Source organism: Syngnathus typhle, linkage group LG11, assembly GCF_033458585.1.
Source record: "Syngnathus typhle isolate RoL2023-S1 ecotype Sweden linkage group LG11, RoL_Styp_1.0, whole genome shotgun sequence".
Classification (NCBI taxonomy): Eukaryota; Metazoa; Chordata; class Actinopteri; order Syngnathiformes; family Syngnathidae; genus Syngnathus; species Syngnathus typhle.
The window spans coordinates 7685537-7704977 of record NC_083748.1 but is presented as its reverse complement, the minus strand read 5'-3'; the positions used below and the strand labels follow the sequence as shown (position 1 = coordinate 7704977).

The 19441-nt window shown below is 42.8% G+C and overlaps 2 protein-coding genes across 2 annotated transcripts in view; one reads left to right on the top strand and one right to left on the bottom strand.

The window, feature by feature from the left end:
* Positions 1–64: 64 nt before the first annotated feature.
* tmem183a (transmembrane protein 183A) lies at positions 65–2888 on the bottom strand. The gene is made up of 8 exons (XM_061290945.1): positions 2668–2888; positions 2260–2349; positions 2014–2184; positions 1780–1939; positions 1497–1677; positions 1263–1343; positions 1037–1189; positions 65–836 (listed from the first exon to the last, which is right to left on the bottom strand). The coding sequence occupies exons 1-8, from the start codon at positions 2729–2731 to the stop codon at positions 657–659; spliced, it is 1080 nt and encodes a 359-aa protein (XP_061146929.1). The 5' UTR covers positions 2732–2888; the 3' UTR covers positions 65–656.
* Positions 2889–3527: 639 nt separating this feature from the next.
* Positions 3528–19441, top strand: part of ppfia4 (PTPRF interacting protein alpha 4) — a 31138-nt gene continuing 15224 nt past the window's right edge. Inside the window, exons 1-2 of the mRNA XM_061292211.1 lie at positions 3528–3991; positions 4178–4445. Of these exons, the coding sequence (XP_061148195.1) occupies positions 4188–4445 (258 nt within the window). The 5' untranslated portion in view covers positions 3528–3991; positions 4178–4187. The remainder of the gene's footprint in view (positions 3992–4177; positions 4446–19441) is intronic.

Here is a 19441-nt window from a genome sequence, read left to right as displayed (position 1 = left end):
CATTCAATATGCACATATACTGCAGAAGTGGAAGGAAGGGACAAAGTTCAGTCACACCAAGAAATACAAGACAACCAGTCATATCGGATGTAATTGTTCTCAGTGGCCACTTATCACAATGCATTCCACGTATGTCTCTGATTAGATCATTTAAGATCCAAATTTTGGTTAGACAGAAAAATCCATAATTGTGGCTGAAAATAATCTGCATTCAATACACATTCAGATGGCAGTAACTTGTGAAACAAATGCAAAAAAATGAGGAGGGACAAATTAATTGGAAGGATAGGCAGGAATTGCAATGATAGTTAAGTCTGTTAAGAAAATAAAATTTGACCAGTCAAATGCCACATTACAATTTCATCCAATAATCATATCGCAAAAAAATTCACTGATTATTATACGGTAATCATTTGACTCAGATTCAGCTAAATATTTTTTTAACGAACAGGCATATTTTTTTAATGCTTAAATTGTGAGGCCTGATTAGCAAGCATATAGCTATGAAGTGACAGTGAACTTCACTTAAATGGTCCAGAGCAGAAATGCTCGAAGTACTTCCCTCTTTAGAAGTCAGCGTATGTAGTAAGGAGTTTGGAACAAATTTCTCTTGGGCAAACAGCAAGATAACGATCAAGATTCTGGGTGCAAGCCTTTTACTGTGACAAAGGGTACTGTGGATGCCACCAGTCCAGAAGCCTCACACTGTGGACTGGATCCAGCACAACCTGTGTGCTGCCATAATCGCCTCTTTTCCTTCCTCTTTGGATCGGCGAGTCCTGGAACACGAGACGAACGCGGTGATGGCGCATGTCCGTGCTGACATTGATTGTGAACTACAAAAACAGCAAACAGAGCAGACTTTATGAGATAAAATGAGAATAAATCAAATATAATGGAGAAAAAGAATACACAGAGATAAATGTCACATTTGCGGTGTAACACTTTCCCATTTTCTGTAGCAAAAAATTCTAATAGCTACAGCAAAATCTAAATATCAAGGCAAATATAAAAGACACGCGATTATCAGACCCACCAGGGTAAGTGTCATGCCCATGACTACAGGAGTGAAAATGAAGTTGAACGTTGAGACTTGGAGCATGTAACAGTCCGTGTTCGAATTGGTGTGGACGTCTTCATACTGCTTGGGCATGCGCAAAGACTTGGCGCGGCCATTCTTCTTGTTTTGCTGCTCGGGACCAAAGATGAGATGAAGTAAACTGCCAAGCTTCAGTGTGGCTGTTTTTGACAAAGCCCTTTACCTGCTTTAAGAACTTGAAGTTGAACTCCCACAATCCTTCTGGTCGAGTCCCAGTCATCTTTTTTATCCAGAACAATAAACACTGCAAAAGAAAAACAAAGTCATATATTCACTGCAATGAGAAGCTGTAGATGCTAAAGAGGGAGGAGCACATTTGAGGGATTGATCATTCAACTAAACTAAAAACAAAAATTGCAAAATCAGAACGGTCTTTAGCATCTATGAGCAGGCTTACCTTGGAATTGAGCAAAGATGTGGGGGTAGATTCCGGGAAAGCAGGAATTTTGGAGACACGTGAGCTGAACGGCTCATACAAATGGAAAAGGGAGCGAATCACACGAGCCCTGAGGCTGCATGTCCTGTCAATGCAGTCGGGCTGGAGCCAAAACGGCAGGTCAACATCCATCCGGTAGTGTCTTTAAATGGGAGGAGAAATAGAACATCAAATGTGTTATACCTGGACCATAACACAGCCAATACTCCAGAAATACATTTTTGAATGTTAAGGTCAATCTTACCTTCTGTACAGCCTGGTCCAAAAAACTGTGGTGCATGTGACCATCCATGCATTCCTACAGATGAGTGAGAATCTGCATACATCTTCAGGTCGAATATAAGAAGAAAGCATCAGCCAGATATCCACCGGATAGTCCTGGCCATCGCTGCTTTCACGGCTCTCTGGAAGTGCGCAAACAGTGTGAGTAAAACAAAGCCGCTTCCCACTTATCCTCACACATATTGTGAGATTATACCCTTTCTCCTCTTGCTCTTCTTCTTGTGGATTACTTTAGTTTCACCAATGGCACCTTCCTCTGCGTCCAGGTCATCGCTGCTGTCCAAACCATCTATTTTAATGTTCCCAGCAGACGAAAGGACTTCTTCCACAGCACCGTGAGATGCTTCCAGGCCACAGAGTAATTTGACTGAAAGGTAAAGTGGTGAAGCCGATTAGTTCATATGTAAAAGGAGAAAAAATGTGTGCAGCACTGTATAATTACCTTCTTTTTCAATTGCATTTGCAACGGCCTTTTTCACCCTCCCAGACTTCACAACGGCCGGATCAGAATCAGCATAATCGGCCACAGTCACTGAAGGGGGAGGAAAAACTGCATAGTCACGCTGCATATTTCTTAAAGATAACATGCACAAGACCTCTGAGCTATATTTAACCTATTAGCCACTTTAGATCTAATACATGTTAGAACACACATTATCTATCTTACGCCATCCAATTTGGCCAACTTCCTAAAACTAAATCATTAACGTTTGCATACACTGTAAATTCTAAACTAAATTACAAAACTCCGAAGTGCTGAAGTTAAGATCGTTATTTCTGAACCAGCGTTGTAGCGGCGGACGAGCTAGCTTTGTTGGCTATTGGAAAAGTCAATACAAACCCGACCTACCCGATTCCGAGCAGACGTCCACAGCCCGAAATTTCAGCCGTTTTCGGTTCCCTTTCTTGGGCATGTCGTCACTAATGTTCCGTGGACGCTTAACGTGGCTGCGAATCCAGCCATGGCTCTATGGCAAGCTGGAATAAGGAAAAATTAAAACAAATGAGAGAGATATTGAAAATAACCCCGCCAGGATCTTCAGCCATCATGGAATGACGTAATCTAGTAAATATCGCGAGAGTACAGTTGCCTAATTCTGGTAGTGTTTTTTTTTCCTGAAATACAGTACCCACAAATTCAGACGTTGTTCATTATTATCTCTGTTTATTTAATGAACCTTTTTGCATTGTTTGTCGACGTTTAGTCCCAGTGGATACGCAAACATTATCTCGCTTGCGAAGATAAGCGGTGCAGAAAATGGTTGATGGATTGATGGATGAAAGTCCTAACAATGTCTTTTATTAGGGTTCCATCCCATTTAAGTTTAAGAGAGGCAGGCTCTCGCTTATCACGCAATAAACACTTTACACAACTTTAGCCTAGAGGAGCTGTTTTATTGTGTTTTATAGTTGTATTCTAGTAAAGACAACAATCTGAGGTTGTCGACATTTCCCACAACACTGTATACTATATGAAATATATGGCACAAGTTGAAAAAGCAGTTAAGACTTGCAATATTGTCGTTTTATGTCTTCCGCATGACAGAATTCCATTTTCATAGGTAATCCTGCAGGGAGCGCTGTGCATCCAAGTGTGCAATCATGGACAGTGGTAATTAATGAGCGTGTGGCGGTGATGGAGCTACTGGGTCATAATCATGCAAATAGCGCTATATGAGTATACATTCACCCATGAAGCAGTAGACAAATGTGACCTTGTAAGCGTGCAATACATCATGTAAGGTAGACGGGTTTTGTTACAAGTGATGTGTGTGTTTAAGCGGTGATGCTGCGTGTGTGGTGGGAGGGGGTGGAAGCAGAGAAGGCGGATGCAGATACAGTAAGACTCGATCACTCTCTGTCACACACACGGACACACACATACAGACACACACATTGACTGGCTCCGAGAGCACATCAGACGTTCTGTCACGGTTCTATTCTGGTATTTTGGAATTGTTCCGATGATCGCTGCCGTGCTCGCAGACGCCGCCCCTCCGAGCGGCGGCGCGCCTGACCTGTCAATCACGTCACGCCGGGTTTGGTACATGTGAGCGAGGGAGTGCATGGCGCGCCGGTAAGGGCGGATCTGCACACGGGGAGAAACGACGGTAGATGTGTTAACGAGGATGGAAGGTCGCCAGTTATCGCGTCATTTGGCTCACACTGAATAGGTAAGAATTAAATGCATGATTGAAAGAAGACACTTGGCGCGTGAATATAAAGGCGCGCCTCCACAAATGCATGCTGCCTTTCTTTTTTTTTTTTGCTTATGGCCTCCACTCAGATGCTTAATGCTTAATTCATATGTAACACACGCACGCGTCTTGAACCGACAATCACGTCGCCTCTTCATCCAGCGCAGCAGAGATGATGTGCGAAGTGATGCCGACCATCAACGAGGGGGACTCGGCCGGTCCCCCGAGAGGACCCGGCAGCGTGCCGAATGGTTCCGAGCAGGAGGCCAACTTCGAGCAGCTGATGGTCAACATGTTGGACGAGAGAGACAAGCTACTAGAGTCCCTCAGGGAGACCCAGGAGACCCTCATCCAGTCGCAGACCAAACTGCAGGCGGCGCTGCACGAGAGGGACGTGCTGCAGCGTCAGATCAACGCAGCCTTGCCTCAGGTGAGGAGCAGACGGTCTCTGCATGGAAGGGTCCAGGTTCCTCACATTTATATTGCATGGTATATCTTGTTTGGATAGGTAACTGTCAAAAGTCCAGTTATTGGGAGATTTGGATCAGAGAGGTGATATAACTACAGATGAGTGGCAGTCATCATATTGTGAAGAAAGATCACTATCATGGTAGCCCTGCTTTTAAAGGATTGCGTGAACTATCCAAGGCCTGTGATCAAGATGTATGAAAATAGGTCAGAGGGAATGAGTGGAGTTCTTCTGCAGAGACAAATTGACTTCCCTCTGGTCACCATTTAGGACTGGGGTACATGTTAGAAATTTAAGCGCATGTTGAAATTATAAATGTACCGTAGCTTATCATAATGTAATATATTCACTAACATTGTGGTTTTAACCCTTAGCAAATAAAGCATACAGGGAATAAGTAAACCATATTTACAATGACAAATGAAAAGGTCTGGAAAAACTTGCAGAAAATGGTCTTTCTCAGAAAGAATAAAAGTTATTCAATTTACAATCGAGTCTACCAATGAGACATCTAGTATATAACTGTATTATGTCAGCTAAATCTCTGAGTTACTTCTTGTGATGTTGCCGATGTAGGTCGTGACTGGCATCATGTTGCCTCTTTAATGGGTTGCTGTTTTTCAGCTCTTGATCATACTTTCCTGCATATGCAGCCAAGCTTAACTAACAAGAAATATAGAAAAGCGGGTTTGCTACTATCAGGCTTTGGCCCACATTTTGCATGGAACCCCTGCAGAGAAGAGACCAAGGCCCACCTCATCATTATCACATTTACTGTCACCCCAGTTAAAATGAAACCTTGACGTCTATAGCCGTCGATGGCAGTGAATGAGCGCCTACGGTGACCTGGCATATCTTTGACGGTAGAGCTGAATAAGCGATGTTGCAGCCACCTAGCATGGCGACAATGAGGCCTCAGCACAAAATATTGTGTTATCCTCTCCAACCCTCAGGTCTAAACGTGTGGCGTGAGGTCACGCCGAGCATGACGCTGTGCTGAGTGTGTGTACGTGTGATAGAGAGAGAGCGAGAAAGAACCATGCTGGAGATGACAGCATCGCTGCAGTCGCTTGTGGGAGAAACATGGCTGCTTGCTAGTGTACATCGCCCTGGGCTGCTTGCTTCCACACATGCACTTATACGTGTGTGTGTTTGTGTGAAAGAGAATGTGTTTTTGTGTGTACCAGAGATAGAGAGAAAGGGGATGGGAAGAGGCTGTCATGCCTGTTTCCTAATCTTGCTTTAATGTGATGTGTAATTGTAGCAATAACGCAAGTATTAGTTATGATGTCATTCACCTCGGGGACATTACACATACATTGCAACTGGTATGCTTGCTTATAAGCTGACTGTGCACACACACACTTCAAAACCAGGACTTGAAAGCACCAGCGTAAAGATGACGGCAGGTAAGTTTCTCAAACATCAGGTTCAGCGGAAAAAATGGGTCAGTTTTTATTGGGTCGTGATTTGTAGGAAGATATTTTTTGATCATCAAGCACTTTTTTGGCAAACGTATTTCTTTGTCCATGTTTGCTGATGAATTTACGTCTTCTAAATAATAAGTGATGCAAATCTTTTGGAATTTATTCCAGGTTTGCTCTGCTTTGTTGGAGCAGGGGCATGCCTAGCCTTAACACATTTAAATGGTGTAAAAAAAAAAAAAAAGAATCGGATCACAGCTTTGGAAACACTGAATGTATTAAAGCGGCGTTGTGCTCCTCGCCGCAGCCGACGATGCCGTGTAACCTTTCGGTCGGAAGTGTCTCGATGTGATTCTCCTCTTCTATATTCACCACTTTGTCTTCTAACATGCATCATCTACACCTACACGTGTGTGTGTGTTGACATTTCTGGGCCAGTGTGCTCCAAAAGAGTCAAGAAACGCTGAAGGCAGAACATTACACAGACATAATACAGGGGACAAAAATATTTTGTTAGATCAATACCTTTGGTAAAGACTGATCACCCAACTGTGAGGCAGACGTGCTAAGTTCATTAGTTCAGCGTGCCTCATTTATAGTTATTCATTCTTTAAACACGTTACGCAAGCTACACGAATTCCCGCTCTCTTGAGATCAGGCTATATAAATAAAAATGATAGCCCTGACTAAAATGTTTCATGTGCTGTATCATTCGGTTTTGGTCCTCCTTAAAGTTTCTCATTTGAGTTGAAAATATTCCAACCAACAAGCCAACCGGTGTGCCTGCTGAGATTGAGGTTGACGCCCTTGCTCTGATTGCACCCATTTTTAATTGTTTTGATTTTCACTGTTTTTAACACAATGATATTGGGGTGTTTTTGGTAGATTGTTTGTTTCCATGGCAACATTGAGAACATGGAAACATTTGAAAATATGGCTATTTACGGTTCTGTGCTGAAAAAAAAAACAAGTGTGAAAAAGGAGAGCATTCAAATGTGTGGCTGCATCAAAAATTGATGCAGAAATTGCAAAATTGCACTTGCAGATATGTGTGCTGAATTGGTTTTTCCACGTAACCCAAAATGAATTTTTTAATGGTTTGATATTAGTTTGGAGTGTTGATTATGTGGCATTCGCTGGTTTTCAAGTGTGGAGCCCTGTGGGTAGCCTTGAGATAGGAATTAGCAAGAAACGGTAAGGCTGCTTTTCCAAATATTTAAAGCCCACATCCTGATTTTAGAAGAGTCTTCAATCCAGTTTTCATACCGCAGTAGCACAATTTTTAGCTTTGGTATAGAAGGCAACTTGTATTGTTAAAAGCTGTGTTGCCAAATACGGTAGCGGCAGGGTGACTTTGGATCACTGGGTTGTTTTGTCTTTCGTTTGTCACCATCTATAGTTAGTTTTTTTGCCAGGCAACTTCAGAGTGATGACAGAATTTGAAGGGAATCCTGCGGCCTGTAGTTCACACTCTTTGCCGTTAGTTTTACAACGCCAAATCTTTCACGGCTCCAGAGCGAAGATTTATGAAGGAGGCGGTTCCGTTTTCACCTTTATTCCGAGAACGGCTAACCACACAAGGTTATAAAAAGTTTGCAGTGTTCAGCCGTGTGTTTGTGTGTTGTGACACCTGTTCCGGTCAGATGCAACACTGGCTATTTTTTGCCAGCATACAAAGAGGACACACACATACGTTGCTGCCATTCCAAAACAACAACCACCTCTTGTATTGAATTTTAGTTTGCCTGTGTATCATTAATAACACACAAATAGCAAGTAGATCTACATCAAGCCAAGTGAGGACCGTGCAGTGTCTATTTGCTTGACTAAGGTTGGTGAAAAATTATATAATGTACATATTGCACGATGATGTGGTGCATTCCAATTGGAAAATTATAACATTGGTCCCGGAGCGACAAAAAGTGGTTCTGTTTATTTATTATAAATATTAAATATGAGCTGCAAATAAATTCCCTAGTTTGCAATGAAGCATCATCTCTCACCTGGAGGAAAAGCATGCATAGCTGTTGCCGTGACGATGGAAATTTGAAAAAAACCAATGCACCCCCTAAGCGTACTATTTTTATGATGGTTAGGCTGGTAAATGAGGTGCATTTATTTTATACCTTAACTGTGCTCAGAGCGTACTGAGTCAGAGCTAATTCGAATTACAGCATTTTAGCCCTGATTTTCCACTTGCCGGTAGCGTTTTGAGCTGGCAGACAGGAGGCACATTGGCCCCGGCTGCATTGACATGAGACGAGAGGCTCGCTGATGCGTCAGTGACACAATCCAGACGTCACAAGAGGTTTAGTATCCGGATCTAAAATGTTTAGGCCACTATAAATTACCATTAACCCACGTAATTTTGTCGTTTTAATTCTGAGTAATGCGTTTAGCAGGTTTAATATCGGCCTTGTTTTCTGGTGAACTTAGCTACAGGCTACTGTGAAGCAACAATAATAGCAATAGACTCTATGAAATAATTGATATAGCCTCGACTGCAATTGTACAGGCACACACACATATACATACTATATACGTATATATAAAGATGGCACAGGATAAAGTGTTAAAATGTGTGTGGCAAGGGAAAATCATAGGCTTCTCATTTGGCTCTGCAATGCAGTTCCTCCTATTGCTCTAAGACTTTGTTTTGCTGTACATTATCCAGACTCTGTCATTTTGATTCCCACAGTAGTACTGGCAGGCAACTAACAGCTAGAAGCGACGTTTGGCTAACAGGGAAACAAACACACATGGCGGTGCTTGGTAAGGCTGCCAATACGCTTGACAGCTTAAGAGAATTAGTTTTTCTTTTTAAATAGTGCTAAATGAATGGCAGTATTCTCAAACCCTCAGAGGTGTAATATCTATTTGGTGTATTTTTGGAAATCGGACGTGGATGTTGATTGACTGATTGGCAGAAGAGACACGACCCCCAAAGAGATGCACGTTTGGGAGCCTCTGGCCACCACGTGAACTCACGTCCCAGAAACATTCTCTGTTTCCAAATGTTACAATGTAATATTGATATGTCAGATTTTGTGAGCGAGCGAGCATGCCTACAGCAAGTGTTGTTTACACTTGATTGGTAGACGTAGCCTGGGACAATATTGGGGAGGCTAAGTGAAGTCACTCCAAAAACGGGTTTGTCCTCATTGGTGAGCTGCCGATTCCCAATCTTTTTGCTGTGTTACATAAGCACCAAACAGGGGAATTTGGGTTGATGTGGAGCAAAGTGGAGCGTAAAGTGAACAGCTGAATGCCACCAAGAAACCCTGTTAGAGGAAGAGAGGGAGACAGCGACAGAGAACGGACAGAACGTGAGAAGTCAAGACAAAGGGACATGAAAATGTTCTCAAGGGTCTTCATTTTGCATTTTTAGGCTATTCTAACATCAGTGTTTTGAATTGGGACTTTTGGTACTTGTCAGACACAATGTATAGTTTGCATTCTGTGCTCCCTGACAAACCCCCCCCCCCCCCCCCCTGTGGTTGGTAGTAAACTTGTAACTGTGCTTAGTCCGTGAGTGTCTTGGTGTGAGTAGTGGCCAACAGCAGCGCCTTGACATCATTCTCATTTTGTATTTTTGTGTTTATTGTTCAATAAATGGCTGAAAGTGCCGAGAGGGCATCGCAGTACCTTAATGGCTCCATTTATTTGTATTCCACTTAAGCAGGGGTATCATTGACACTCACTCACAACTCGTGATGAGACTCCAAAATCTTTGTACCTCCAGCAGCAACAGTCGACTAACGTCACATTCTTCTCTCGCTAGGATCTTGACAGCTTTACATAATGTGTCACTCGCTTCTTCTCTGCAGCTCACAATTTTTTTCTCTGATTGCGAGCTATTCAGTTTGATTCAGGACCTCCTTGAAGCTCTGTCCGACCAGGTCACGCGGCCTTTAGCGCCCCTGAGTGCTAACGGATTATAATTGTGGATTGCTATCACCGCCATGCTGGCCCTGTCGCACCATGACTTCGGCACGCCATCTTTTAGTTGCATCCATCCTTCATTCCTTCCGTCCCTGCGCCAGTGCCATCTGGCTCTCAGCACCAGGCACATTTAAATCAGTGGGGTGCCAATTTGTCCCCTCTGCATCATAGGAGATCAAGGGAGAAGTGAGGACCGTGGGAGAATGATAAACAATATAGATTTAAAAACCGCTGAACAGTAATACTGTAAGTTAAATGGAAACAGGCTCCGTAGAAATGAGACGTGCTCTAATTACGCTGACGACAACTGCCATGTCTTCTGCATACCGAAATATACAGTTCATAAAATGCATCTACGGTACATGCACACACACACACGAGGACATCTTTAAGACCCAACATTTTTGTAACCAGTAAAATGTGGCATCAGAGGCTAAAGACCGTAGTTGAACCGTTAAAGGGATTTCAAGATCTTCATAATGCTAAATGCGCTCCATGAAATACAGTTTGTCAGAGATGAAGCACCACCAGCCCTGCCCACCGACTAGCCCCCATTCTGCTCCCACACACAAACCACTCTGTGAGAGCGTGACATGCAAGTTAAATAGAGGATTTAGGAGAAGGACACAGAGTTACAAGATATACAGTTTAGCTAGTTAGCGAAAGGCTGACATTGAACATCTTTCGTTGGTGGATGTAAACGGACAAACATTGTTTTTCCCACATTACATTATGTTCCATGTCTGATTGTATGATAAATACATCACAGCGGACATTTTGGATTGCAATTTGTGTGCAACTGGCTTGGTGCATCCTTCACACACAAGCCGCATGGGGATGAACTCGCACGATGACTTGCTGCTTGCACACTAAAGTGATGCGAATGAGATATTAGCGACTTGAAAGTAGAGTCATGGCCGGTCACACACCAAATTAATCCATGTTCTGAGGGTCGTGTGTGATAAATAGAAGATGACATGAGCTGAGTTTGCTGCAAAGACCTCGCTATGGTTTTATTTGAAAACAACCTTGTGTGCACTCAAGTCACATTTCCTGAAAAGCACATTTTGTGATATTTGTTAAAACTCTCAATATAAACCTCACAGTACCACGAGTGAATCGAGGTAGGAAAATATCAGTACTCTCTAGCTCCTTTTGGTAAACACACACAGACTCTGCGAAAATCAAATCTCCTCGTCAACCAACAGTGCTGTGTCCTCTCGCAAGCATGCAAGCTCGCACTCTCGGTTTCTCTCGCTCTCTGTCTTATCAGCGGCGTTGGCTGTAAGCGTGAGCGCTGAGAGGCCTATTAGTTAGCTATCGGTCTGTCAGATAAAGCTGCATATCTCTTTGCTCACTCACACGGCTTTGCTCCGACTCCATAAGGTGGGCAGTGTACGTTCGTGTGTCAACGTGCGCAAAGATGTCCTTTAGCTATTGCCAGTGTGCAATGAATCGACCCAAATCAGCTCATTACACTAAGCGCCATGTCTCCATCATAGCCTGAGAGCATGATTTTCAAATGAATTTCTGGATGTATGTTTTGCAAACAAACACTTTCTCTCGATGGAACAGGGAAAGTGATTTTACTTTCCCTTGGTTATAAACCAAACCAAGATAGTCAAGTTAGCACTCGGGCTGACACATTTAGCATAACAGTGTGTCCAAGTGGCTTTCGTATTCATCTCTGCGTGTGAATCTCAAAGTTTGACTCCATCAGTGTGTCCACTTGCAAAAGAGCTCAATTGTAAATGAGCGATGAAGGGGAGGAGCCTGTAGTTGCGTTACATAAAGGTCACTTGAAGCTGGCATCTCCTATCACCCACCGACCCTCCTATCCAAGCTCTTTCCAACACACACACTTCCGCAGGCATCTTCCATGTTTCCTCCTCGTCCATATCCAGTTTCCCCTTGCACCCTCATTGTGAATTCCTTTTTGCTTACTCCAGTTTCTGCGCTTCTCAGCTCTCAGTCTGCAAATACTAACATTTCCGCATCTTGTGTCACTCCCCGGATAACCACTCTAGTCTTTCTCCTTTCCGTGAGAAGAGTAATGGGGGGGTGGGTACCCTCGAGGGAGCGCACACACTCAGTCACTGCAATCTTGTGTTTTAATTGCTCTGGTCTGGATTCTGACATGAAATGTGAAAATGTATTTGTCTGTAACCGCATAGCGACATCACACTGTTGATATGCATGGAGTAAATTGTTGCAGCAGATTCTCCCATTTAAACTAACAATCAACCTGAGCCTTTTCACATTTACACTTAATGCTGCTTGCAAACCTCTCTTGTAAGAGCCGCTTACGTCTGTCTAGTTTGTCTTATTTAGTGTGCTTAAAGCGACAAACCCTGGGTACAACTCTGCATGTGTGATTCAAATCTCTTTTTTTTTTTTAAATAAAAATTAAAATCAGATTTTACTAACATTAGTATGTGATCAAGAATAATAAAAGGTGTTCTTGCTCATTTGTGCCAAGTCAGCACAAACAGCATATTCCATCATTTGTCAGTATTGTCAGGTTATTTTTAATCCCCTCATTTGTCATAATCAACTCTTCTTTCCCCTCTGTCTCAAATTACACCGATTTACCGTATGTTATCTTACACACGAGCGCACGAGATCCCAATAGGAATACACCCGTCATCCAGTTAGAGCATGTTTAATGCTGACCCAGTGGGATACAAGTCCCTTCAGAATTCCCCCCCTGCCTCACCCAAGGGCACCGTGGGGTCGTCTTCCGCAATCACACACATTAAGCACACACAATACATGTCGAATCATCTGGCCTCACACCTCCCGTAACATCAAACTGTCAATCAGGCTCCATCCGTCAATTCGTGTGTGTCCATGTGCAGACCTTTCTCTTACCACCTCAACCTCTCAAAGCGCTGCACATTTGGTTTCCATAGAAACGGGAGGCTGGGGGTGAATGTTGACTTCCTGACACCTTCTATCTCATGGGATGCCAACTGTCAGCAACACCGTGCAGTTAATTTAAGCTAGACGGCATGTGATGAGGTAACACACAGCAAACGTGTCTGTTTCAAAGATGCTCTCATTTTTTCACATATTTTAGTGTGCGCTTGCGTGTGTATCTGGCACATGCAGCTTCAACCTTGGCGGTTGGTTCTGATCGGCTGCCAAAGCTGAGCCTACTCAGTGTGTTAGTGTGTCTGGCTGGAAATCAGTGTGAAGGAATTCCCTGTTCAATGCAGTAGGAAGGATGAAAGACGTGCTGAACCAAAGACAAGAATGAAAAGCTTCTGTATCGTTTGTTTCATTTGTCTCACTCGGTGAGGGAGGCAGGAACTTCAATGGCGGTAATCTGGTGTGTGTGCTTCTGGGGTCAAGATGGCTAACAAGATCATTACCAACTAAAGACAATGATGGACCAGAATGCAACTTTGAGTCCCTGCATCACAACATACCACACCCATTGTTGCCATGGTTGTCGGCCCTTGGCAGCAGTGTGCGTGTGTGTGTGTGTGTCCGTCCTCGTGAGTAGTGTTCCTGGATGACATCATACAGTAGCTTGCTGAGAGGTTCGACTGCAGGCATCTACAATATTTATAGACCTTCCCTTAGTACAGATGAGCTCACTCCGTTACTGTGTGACTGGCGCGGCTTGGCATATCTACGACCAGCAAAGTGGCCAAGCAAAGTCATCACGCAAGCTAAGCCACACCTAAATTTGCCACCCTTAGTATGAGTTCAGGTGCATCATGCTTATATGCACGAAACAAACTCTGAGGATGGAACAGTTCCGTGCAGTTGGGGGATTATTGAAATGAAAATATAAGACACACAAACATTTATATACCCAGAGAAAATGAGCTGCCACCGCATGAGTCATAAGGACTCATACTGGTTCTTAGTGAGGGATTAAACCAGCGGGAAAATAAGGGGCCGCTACAGGAACTACACACAACACATTTATGCAAACACATGCACACTGAAATGACCTCGTTCCCCCTAAACATGTGCGTACCACTCTCACAGGCTTTAAATCCCCATTTCTCAAAATAAACAAAATCATCTCCATGGGACAGTGTGTGAGTGTGTATATGCATGTGTGGAATCCATCACCAGATCACAAGGACCCAGATGATTTATTTATGAGATGTGATTTTTCTTCTGCTGCTTTCTTGCCTTATAACTCACATGCACGCGCACACACCCAAAAAAAAAAACGATTTGCCTCTAATCTGGTTCATAGTATGACGGCCATTCTGTCTGTCTGTGTGTGTGGTTGTGCTCCAAACGTACTGGTTCTGTAGACACATAGTACGACCCACAATAGCAGCCGCCAAGCCCCAAATAATTGCCAGCTTCATGACGCAAATAATCGCCTCATATTGAAACATCCTTTTTATTTCCCTTCGAGCAAGATACGTGATGTCACTGTCACGAGGTTGCAAATTGACTTTCCTGTGACTGATACCAGCACTTGAAAATATCTTGACTCAAACTCCATCTGTAAAGTTGACATTCAGAAACAAAAAAAGTTTCTTATTGTAAATGTATAAGACTATATTAATATGAAATGTTACCCAAGTCCCAGTTTAATATGCATCCCTCCTTTTGGCTTCTATATTTGAGTCAGGCGTCCCGCTGTGTATGTTTGTGTGCGTGTGCATTCATTTCCTGAGCCATACAAAGACGAGTGAGTATTTTAGGAACCTGTGTGTGATAGGAAAGTATTGCAACACACACACACGTCTGTCGCACGCTCGCTGACACTCCCTAAAGGCTGTGATGTTGAATGTGCACATTTATGAGGTTCCACTGACACGCCATATATTTTGAGAAGAGGCAGAGCAAAATGAAGTAATATCGGGGAATATGTGATGGATGGGTAAGGCAGAATAATTCATTAAACTGAGGGCCTATCACACCCCAAGAGGGGAATGCAACACATTGAAAATGTGTGTTAATAAGCAAAGCTGGGTTTTGAGTATATTTTTTCTGTCCCTTACCTTTGTCGCTACAGTTTAGCCATTGAAGGCTTACTGGTGACTCACACACACATTTGTGTTGAGATACATCCTGCCTTTGCAGTTTTACAGTGTGAAGGTCAAGGGCAGCCTGCCTGACCTCCACACACACACACAAACACACCTCTTCCTGTTGTTGCAGTGTGTGAGAGTCGATCATTAAGAATGATACAAGAGAGGAGACACATTTGGAGGAGTTTGCCTTATTTACTCTTTGATTCAATATAATTCCCATTAATATGTAAACGGCTGTCTGCTGTTTCCTTTGTCTGACATGATTCACTTTCATCTGCAAAGCTCTCAGATTGAGCGAGTCAGTCTCATGTGTACATGTGTCTTTTTGTGGAGTCTTCGGCGGTTGCTGTTCCTCGGGTGCGGTGCTACTGCATATTTAAGCGATCAGCCAGACTTGTTTGGATGCAACTGGGTGGCGAGCAGGAACCGTTTGTTTGTAAATTAACAGGGCCTAAATGATGTCGTTTTATTTAGATGCACAACAATGAAAGGTGGTTATAAATAGAAACATTTCTGGGACAGACTATTTGTTGAACTTCTTGGCACAGATTTTGCTTGTGTGCATCTGTTGCAATGGCTGTACGGTCCCAACGCCACGCTGGGATGGAGCAGAACGCGGAAAAAGAGAGACTGAGTGAACTGAGCGGTGAGGGCGACAGGGGAGGGAAACAAAGCTGACATGGCTGCTTTAAACTGGCGGGATGGCTCTGGAAACAAATCATTCTGCATGGCAGAAGGATGAAAGCAACAACCACTACGCAGGGAACATTACCTTGGGCTTTTCTTTTTAATGCACTGCATTACTTTATAGCGCTTTAATGGTGATAATGGTAATGTAGCTACTTTATTAGCTATTATTCATAGTTGTTCTTTGCAGAGGATAAAGAATACACATGCCTGTGAGTATTTATTTTATATGTTTATGTTTATTTTATATATATAGACATATGAATATTTATTCTTACATGTTTAGTAAAATATTTTTCTATTTGTGTTGCATCTATTTATTTATCTATTTATCTTTTTATTTATTTATCTATTGGCATGCCAATGCATTATACCATGTGGTCGATGGGGTGGAGATGATGAAGATGATGGGGGAAGGGTTTGTGGGCTTGTCCTCTGACTCCCATGCTCTCTATACATAAAATGGCTGCTTTCCATGGAGTGAAGGTTCAGATGAGATTTTGACTGCATGAAAAAAGGGTCTCTGGAGTGGATCAAGTGAGAAAGGAAGAGTTGTTTGGTTTAGAGGAGAAAGACATGAGATAAAGACAATATTGTGTGAACGAATGACAGGCTAGAATAAAAGAGAAGCAGAGTACTTCCATTTTGGTGAATTCTCAAATCTGTTAACTTTTGTTGTTGTTTTGTCACAAGCAGGTGTGCAGAATTGCATGTATTTTTTTCCCCAAACCATCATCCTTTTTACACATGCTGTTTTAAAGTGTGGCTTGTGAGTACCTTGCGGCCAGTAGGAGCCACTGTCTCCCTACAAAGCTAGACAGGAGAAGTTCCTGGTCCATTTAGTTGCAGAGTGGAACCACACTGAGGCTCCGGGGTACACTGTGATGCTGTCAGCCCACGGTGGAAGTCAGCACGATCACTAAAGGACGTTATGCTGTGCTGCGACTTGTCTGTCTCACTAATTCACCCTGTCTTGCACAATCACATACCGCTTTCTCAGCGGAGGACCCTTGTTTCCGTGCAAGGTGCAAGCAAGTCGACTTGTTGTCAGGAACAATTTTTGTTTCTTTTTCTACAGAACAGCAGCATATTATTAGTTATGTCTTGATGAGTATTTCATTAAAAGCTTGGATGGTACTAACAATTGGATATAGTTTTGAAATGAACACAATATGAATCAAAAGACAGCAATGTCAGTTATACAAATTGATCCTGTTTTTATCACAATGTCATTTTACTAAGAATGTGGACAATACGCTTCTTACATCATTTAATTCATTTTACTGCTATTGTTTGTACTCAGGCTGTCGATTATATCCCTTGCGTCTAGCTAAGGAGTAATTGAAATAGCCATATTGTGTGTTTATCAGATTGGAAGCCATAAAGGCTGTGCATGTTAACATGAGCCAAATGTTGAGCAGAAATGGTCCGTTTGCTTGGTTCTCAGTATCATTGTGGACTCCAGCTTGTTGCAATTGAGGTAGTATTTTAAGATGAACCCTGTTTGAACTTGAAGTACACCCAACGCAGCAGCCCCAACTAGCCCGAGTTCCCTTCTAACTCTGGCTCAAAGTGACACGCGTTGTTTGCAGACATTGGCTGATTATTGTTGAACAACTCCGCAAGCGCTTTCAGACTGCAGTCAAGCACTTTGAAACTCCACTGGGAGCGGAGGGACATTTAGAAATAGACAAAAATCAGGAGGCACAGCAGTGTCATAATGGATGAAAATAGAGCTCTTCAATTTGGGTTAAGGCAGCAGTGACTTGGCTTTTTATTATGAGGAATAAATCATGATCATTAGGAGTGTCAGTTTCAATTCAGTTATTATTAAAGGGTAGATGTTGTATAGTTGTTGTCGCACACTTATCTTAAAACGTTGTATACAGCTGTTGCTCTTACCTTGTTGAAGATGGAGGAAGAATGTCCAACATGGAGGCAAGCAGGCAGAGGTAGCGAGGCGATGTCAGGCAAGCGGGTGGAAAACAGATGCAGCCAATCCAAATTGTTTGTAATCCAACTAAAGATAAGTAATCTGAATTTCAACATAAAAGGTTCTAAGAAGTAAACTCAAGCTTGTTTTCCAAGTCAAAAACTCCTAAATTCCAAAAGATACAAGTTTGAAGTGGTAAAATAAAAACAACTATATCACTACTATCTACCTTTGCCTAACTGAGACTGACTGAGCAGCGATCTTTACCTGATCAGGTGACTGACCAGGTGACAAAAGGCTGTGTCAAAATAAAAGTCTACCACCCAAGGCAAGCCAATCTTAACCAAAATTAGAGTTTGAGCAGAGGAAATTAAATTAGCTCCAACAATCACATATTTTTTTTGCCTTCCCTACTCTAATTTTTGTGCAATTCTAATCAAATTGCACCATTTGGCGCTTCGATTGTACCCGTTTATGTGTGCAAGCATTGGTGCTTGTGTGTGTGGCAGAACAGGTGGCTGGTGCTTTCCTCCATCAGCTGATCACGACCAGACCCCCCCCCCACCCCAACCCCCCTTTCAATTTTGTCTTTCTCTCTGATCAAAAAACCTAAATGTACCTCAATCCCCTTTGACTCAGCCTGCCCTTGTTTCACTCTCTCTCCTCCCTCTCGCTCTTTCTCGCTCACCCGCTCTCAGGGCAGCCAACAAGAATGTCGTAGCCGTGTCGGAGGGCAGAGGGAATAACGTTAGGGAACAGCTTGTGAATCTACTTTCCGCCATCCTCTCTCGCTCTTTCTCTCTCTTTTCATGGGGGTTGTGTTTGAGCGATCTGCTATGTTGAGCCTCCATCATGAAGCCAACGGTGAAGATCCACCTTCAGAATGGGACCCGCTTTAATACCTACATGTACCAGGTAGGGAATGGCGTGCAACGTTTGGATATGGAGCAGTGAAGGATGATCTCCAATGGAAAGAAGTCACATGTCGTTGGCTTTATTGATGTACTGCTGATGACTCTTTATTTAGGACTGTCACATGGCCTCTTTTTGTCCTTTTCTCCCTTTCCCAATTTCCACTGCATGCTTTAGTCAGCCTGCCATGAAATGATGGAAGTTTCAAAGAAGTTGCTCCACTAAGGCTTCTCTCTAGTTGATGTGGGTGCTTGTATCTTGTCGTGTTCCGCTTCAACAAAACGACAAACTCAATATGTCGCGCAACGAGTGGGATTCTTTCTGCCTACGTTTTTGTTGCACACAAACTGATGCACAACAAAAAGTCTTTGTGTTTCTCCTCTCGGCCGAGGAGAGGAAGACTTCCGCTCGTGACCTCTCTTTCCCTGTCCTTCTTTACGCTGTCGGTTTTGTTTAATGAAGGAGCGCTGGGACACATGAATGGATTCTATTCTGGTCTCAGGCCTTCAATGAAAGGTGAGGCTTTGACGACTCGATAACTTCTGCACATGCTGTACTTGAGTAAAGCAATGTTGTTCCAAGGAGAAGAAAGATTTTCATTTGACACAAAGTATTATCCTCACATGCAGTTTGTTGCATATACTCTCAGAGTTCTTTTAAGTCAATTTAAGTTTCTCAAGTAACTTAATTCAGCATTTCAATAGACTTTGGAACAATACAATGGTTTAATAGTAAGTTGACTCGTTTTGACATTTGGCTTTTTGTGACTAGTTCATCAGGTTAAAACTATGAGGCCTTAAATGGGATCCCTGCAAGACACCACTTACTAGTCCTCATTCATCAACAAATTAAAACCTTTATACTCTGACTGATAAGCACTCACAGTCACATTTTTCAGGCAATAATGCCTCCAATTCATCCAACATGTTGGAAGCCGGAGTACCAAAGGAGAACTTTTAAACGTTACATTTTTTTGTGAAAATTTGAAATGTTGCATCCAATTTCTCCTTCTTGCATAGAAAGTGTCTCAGTGGCCTTGTGCATTTT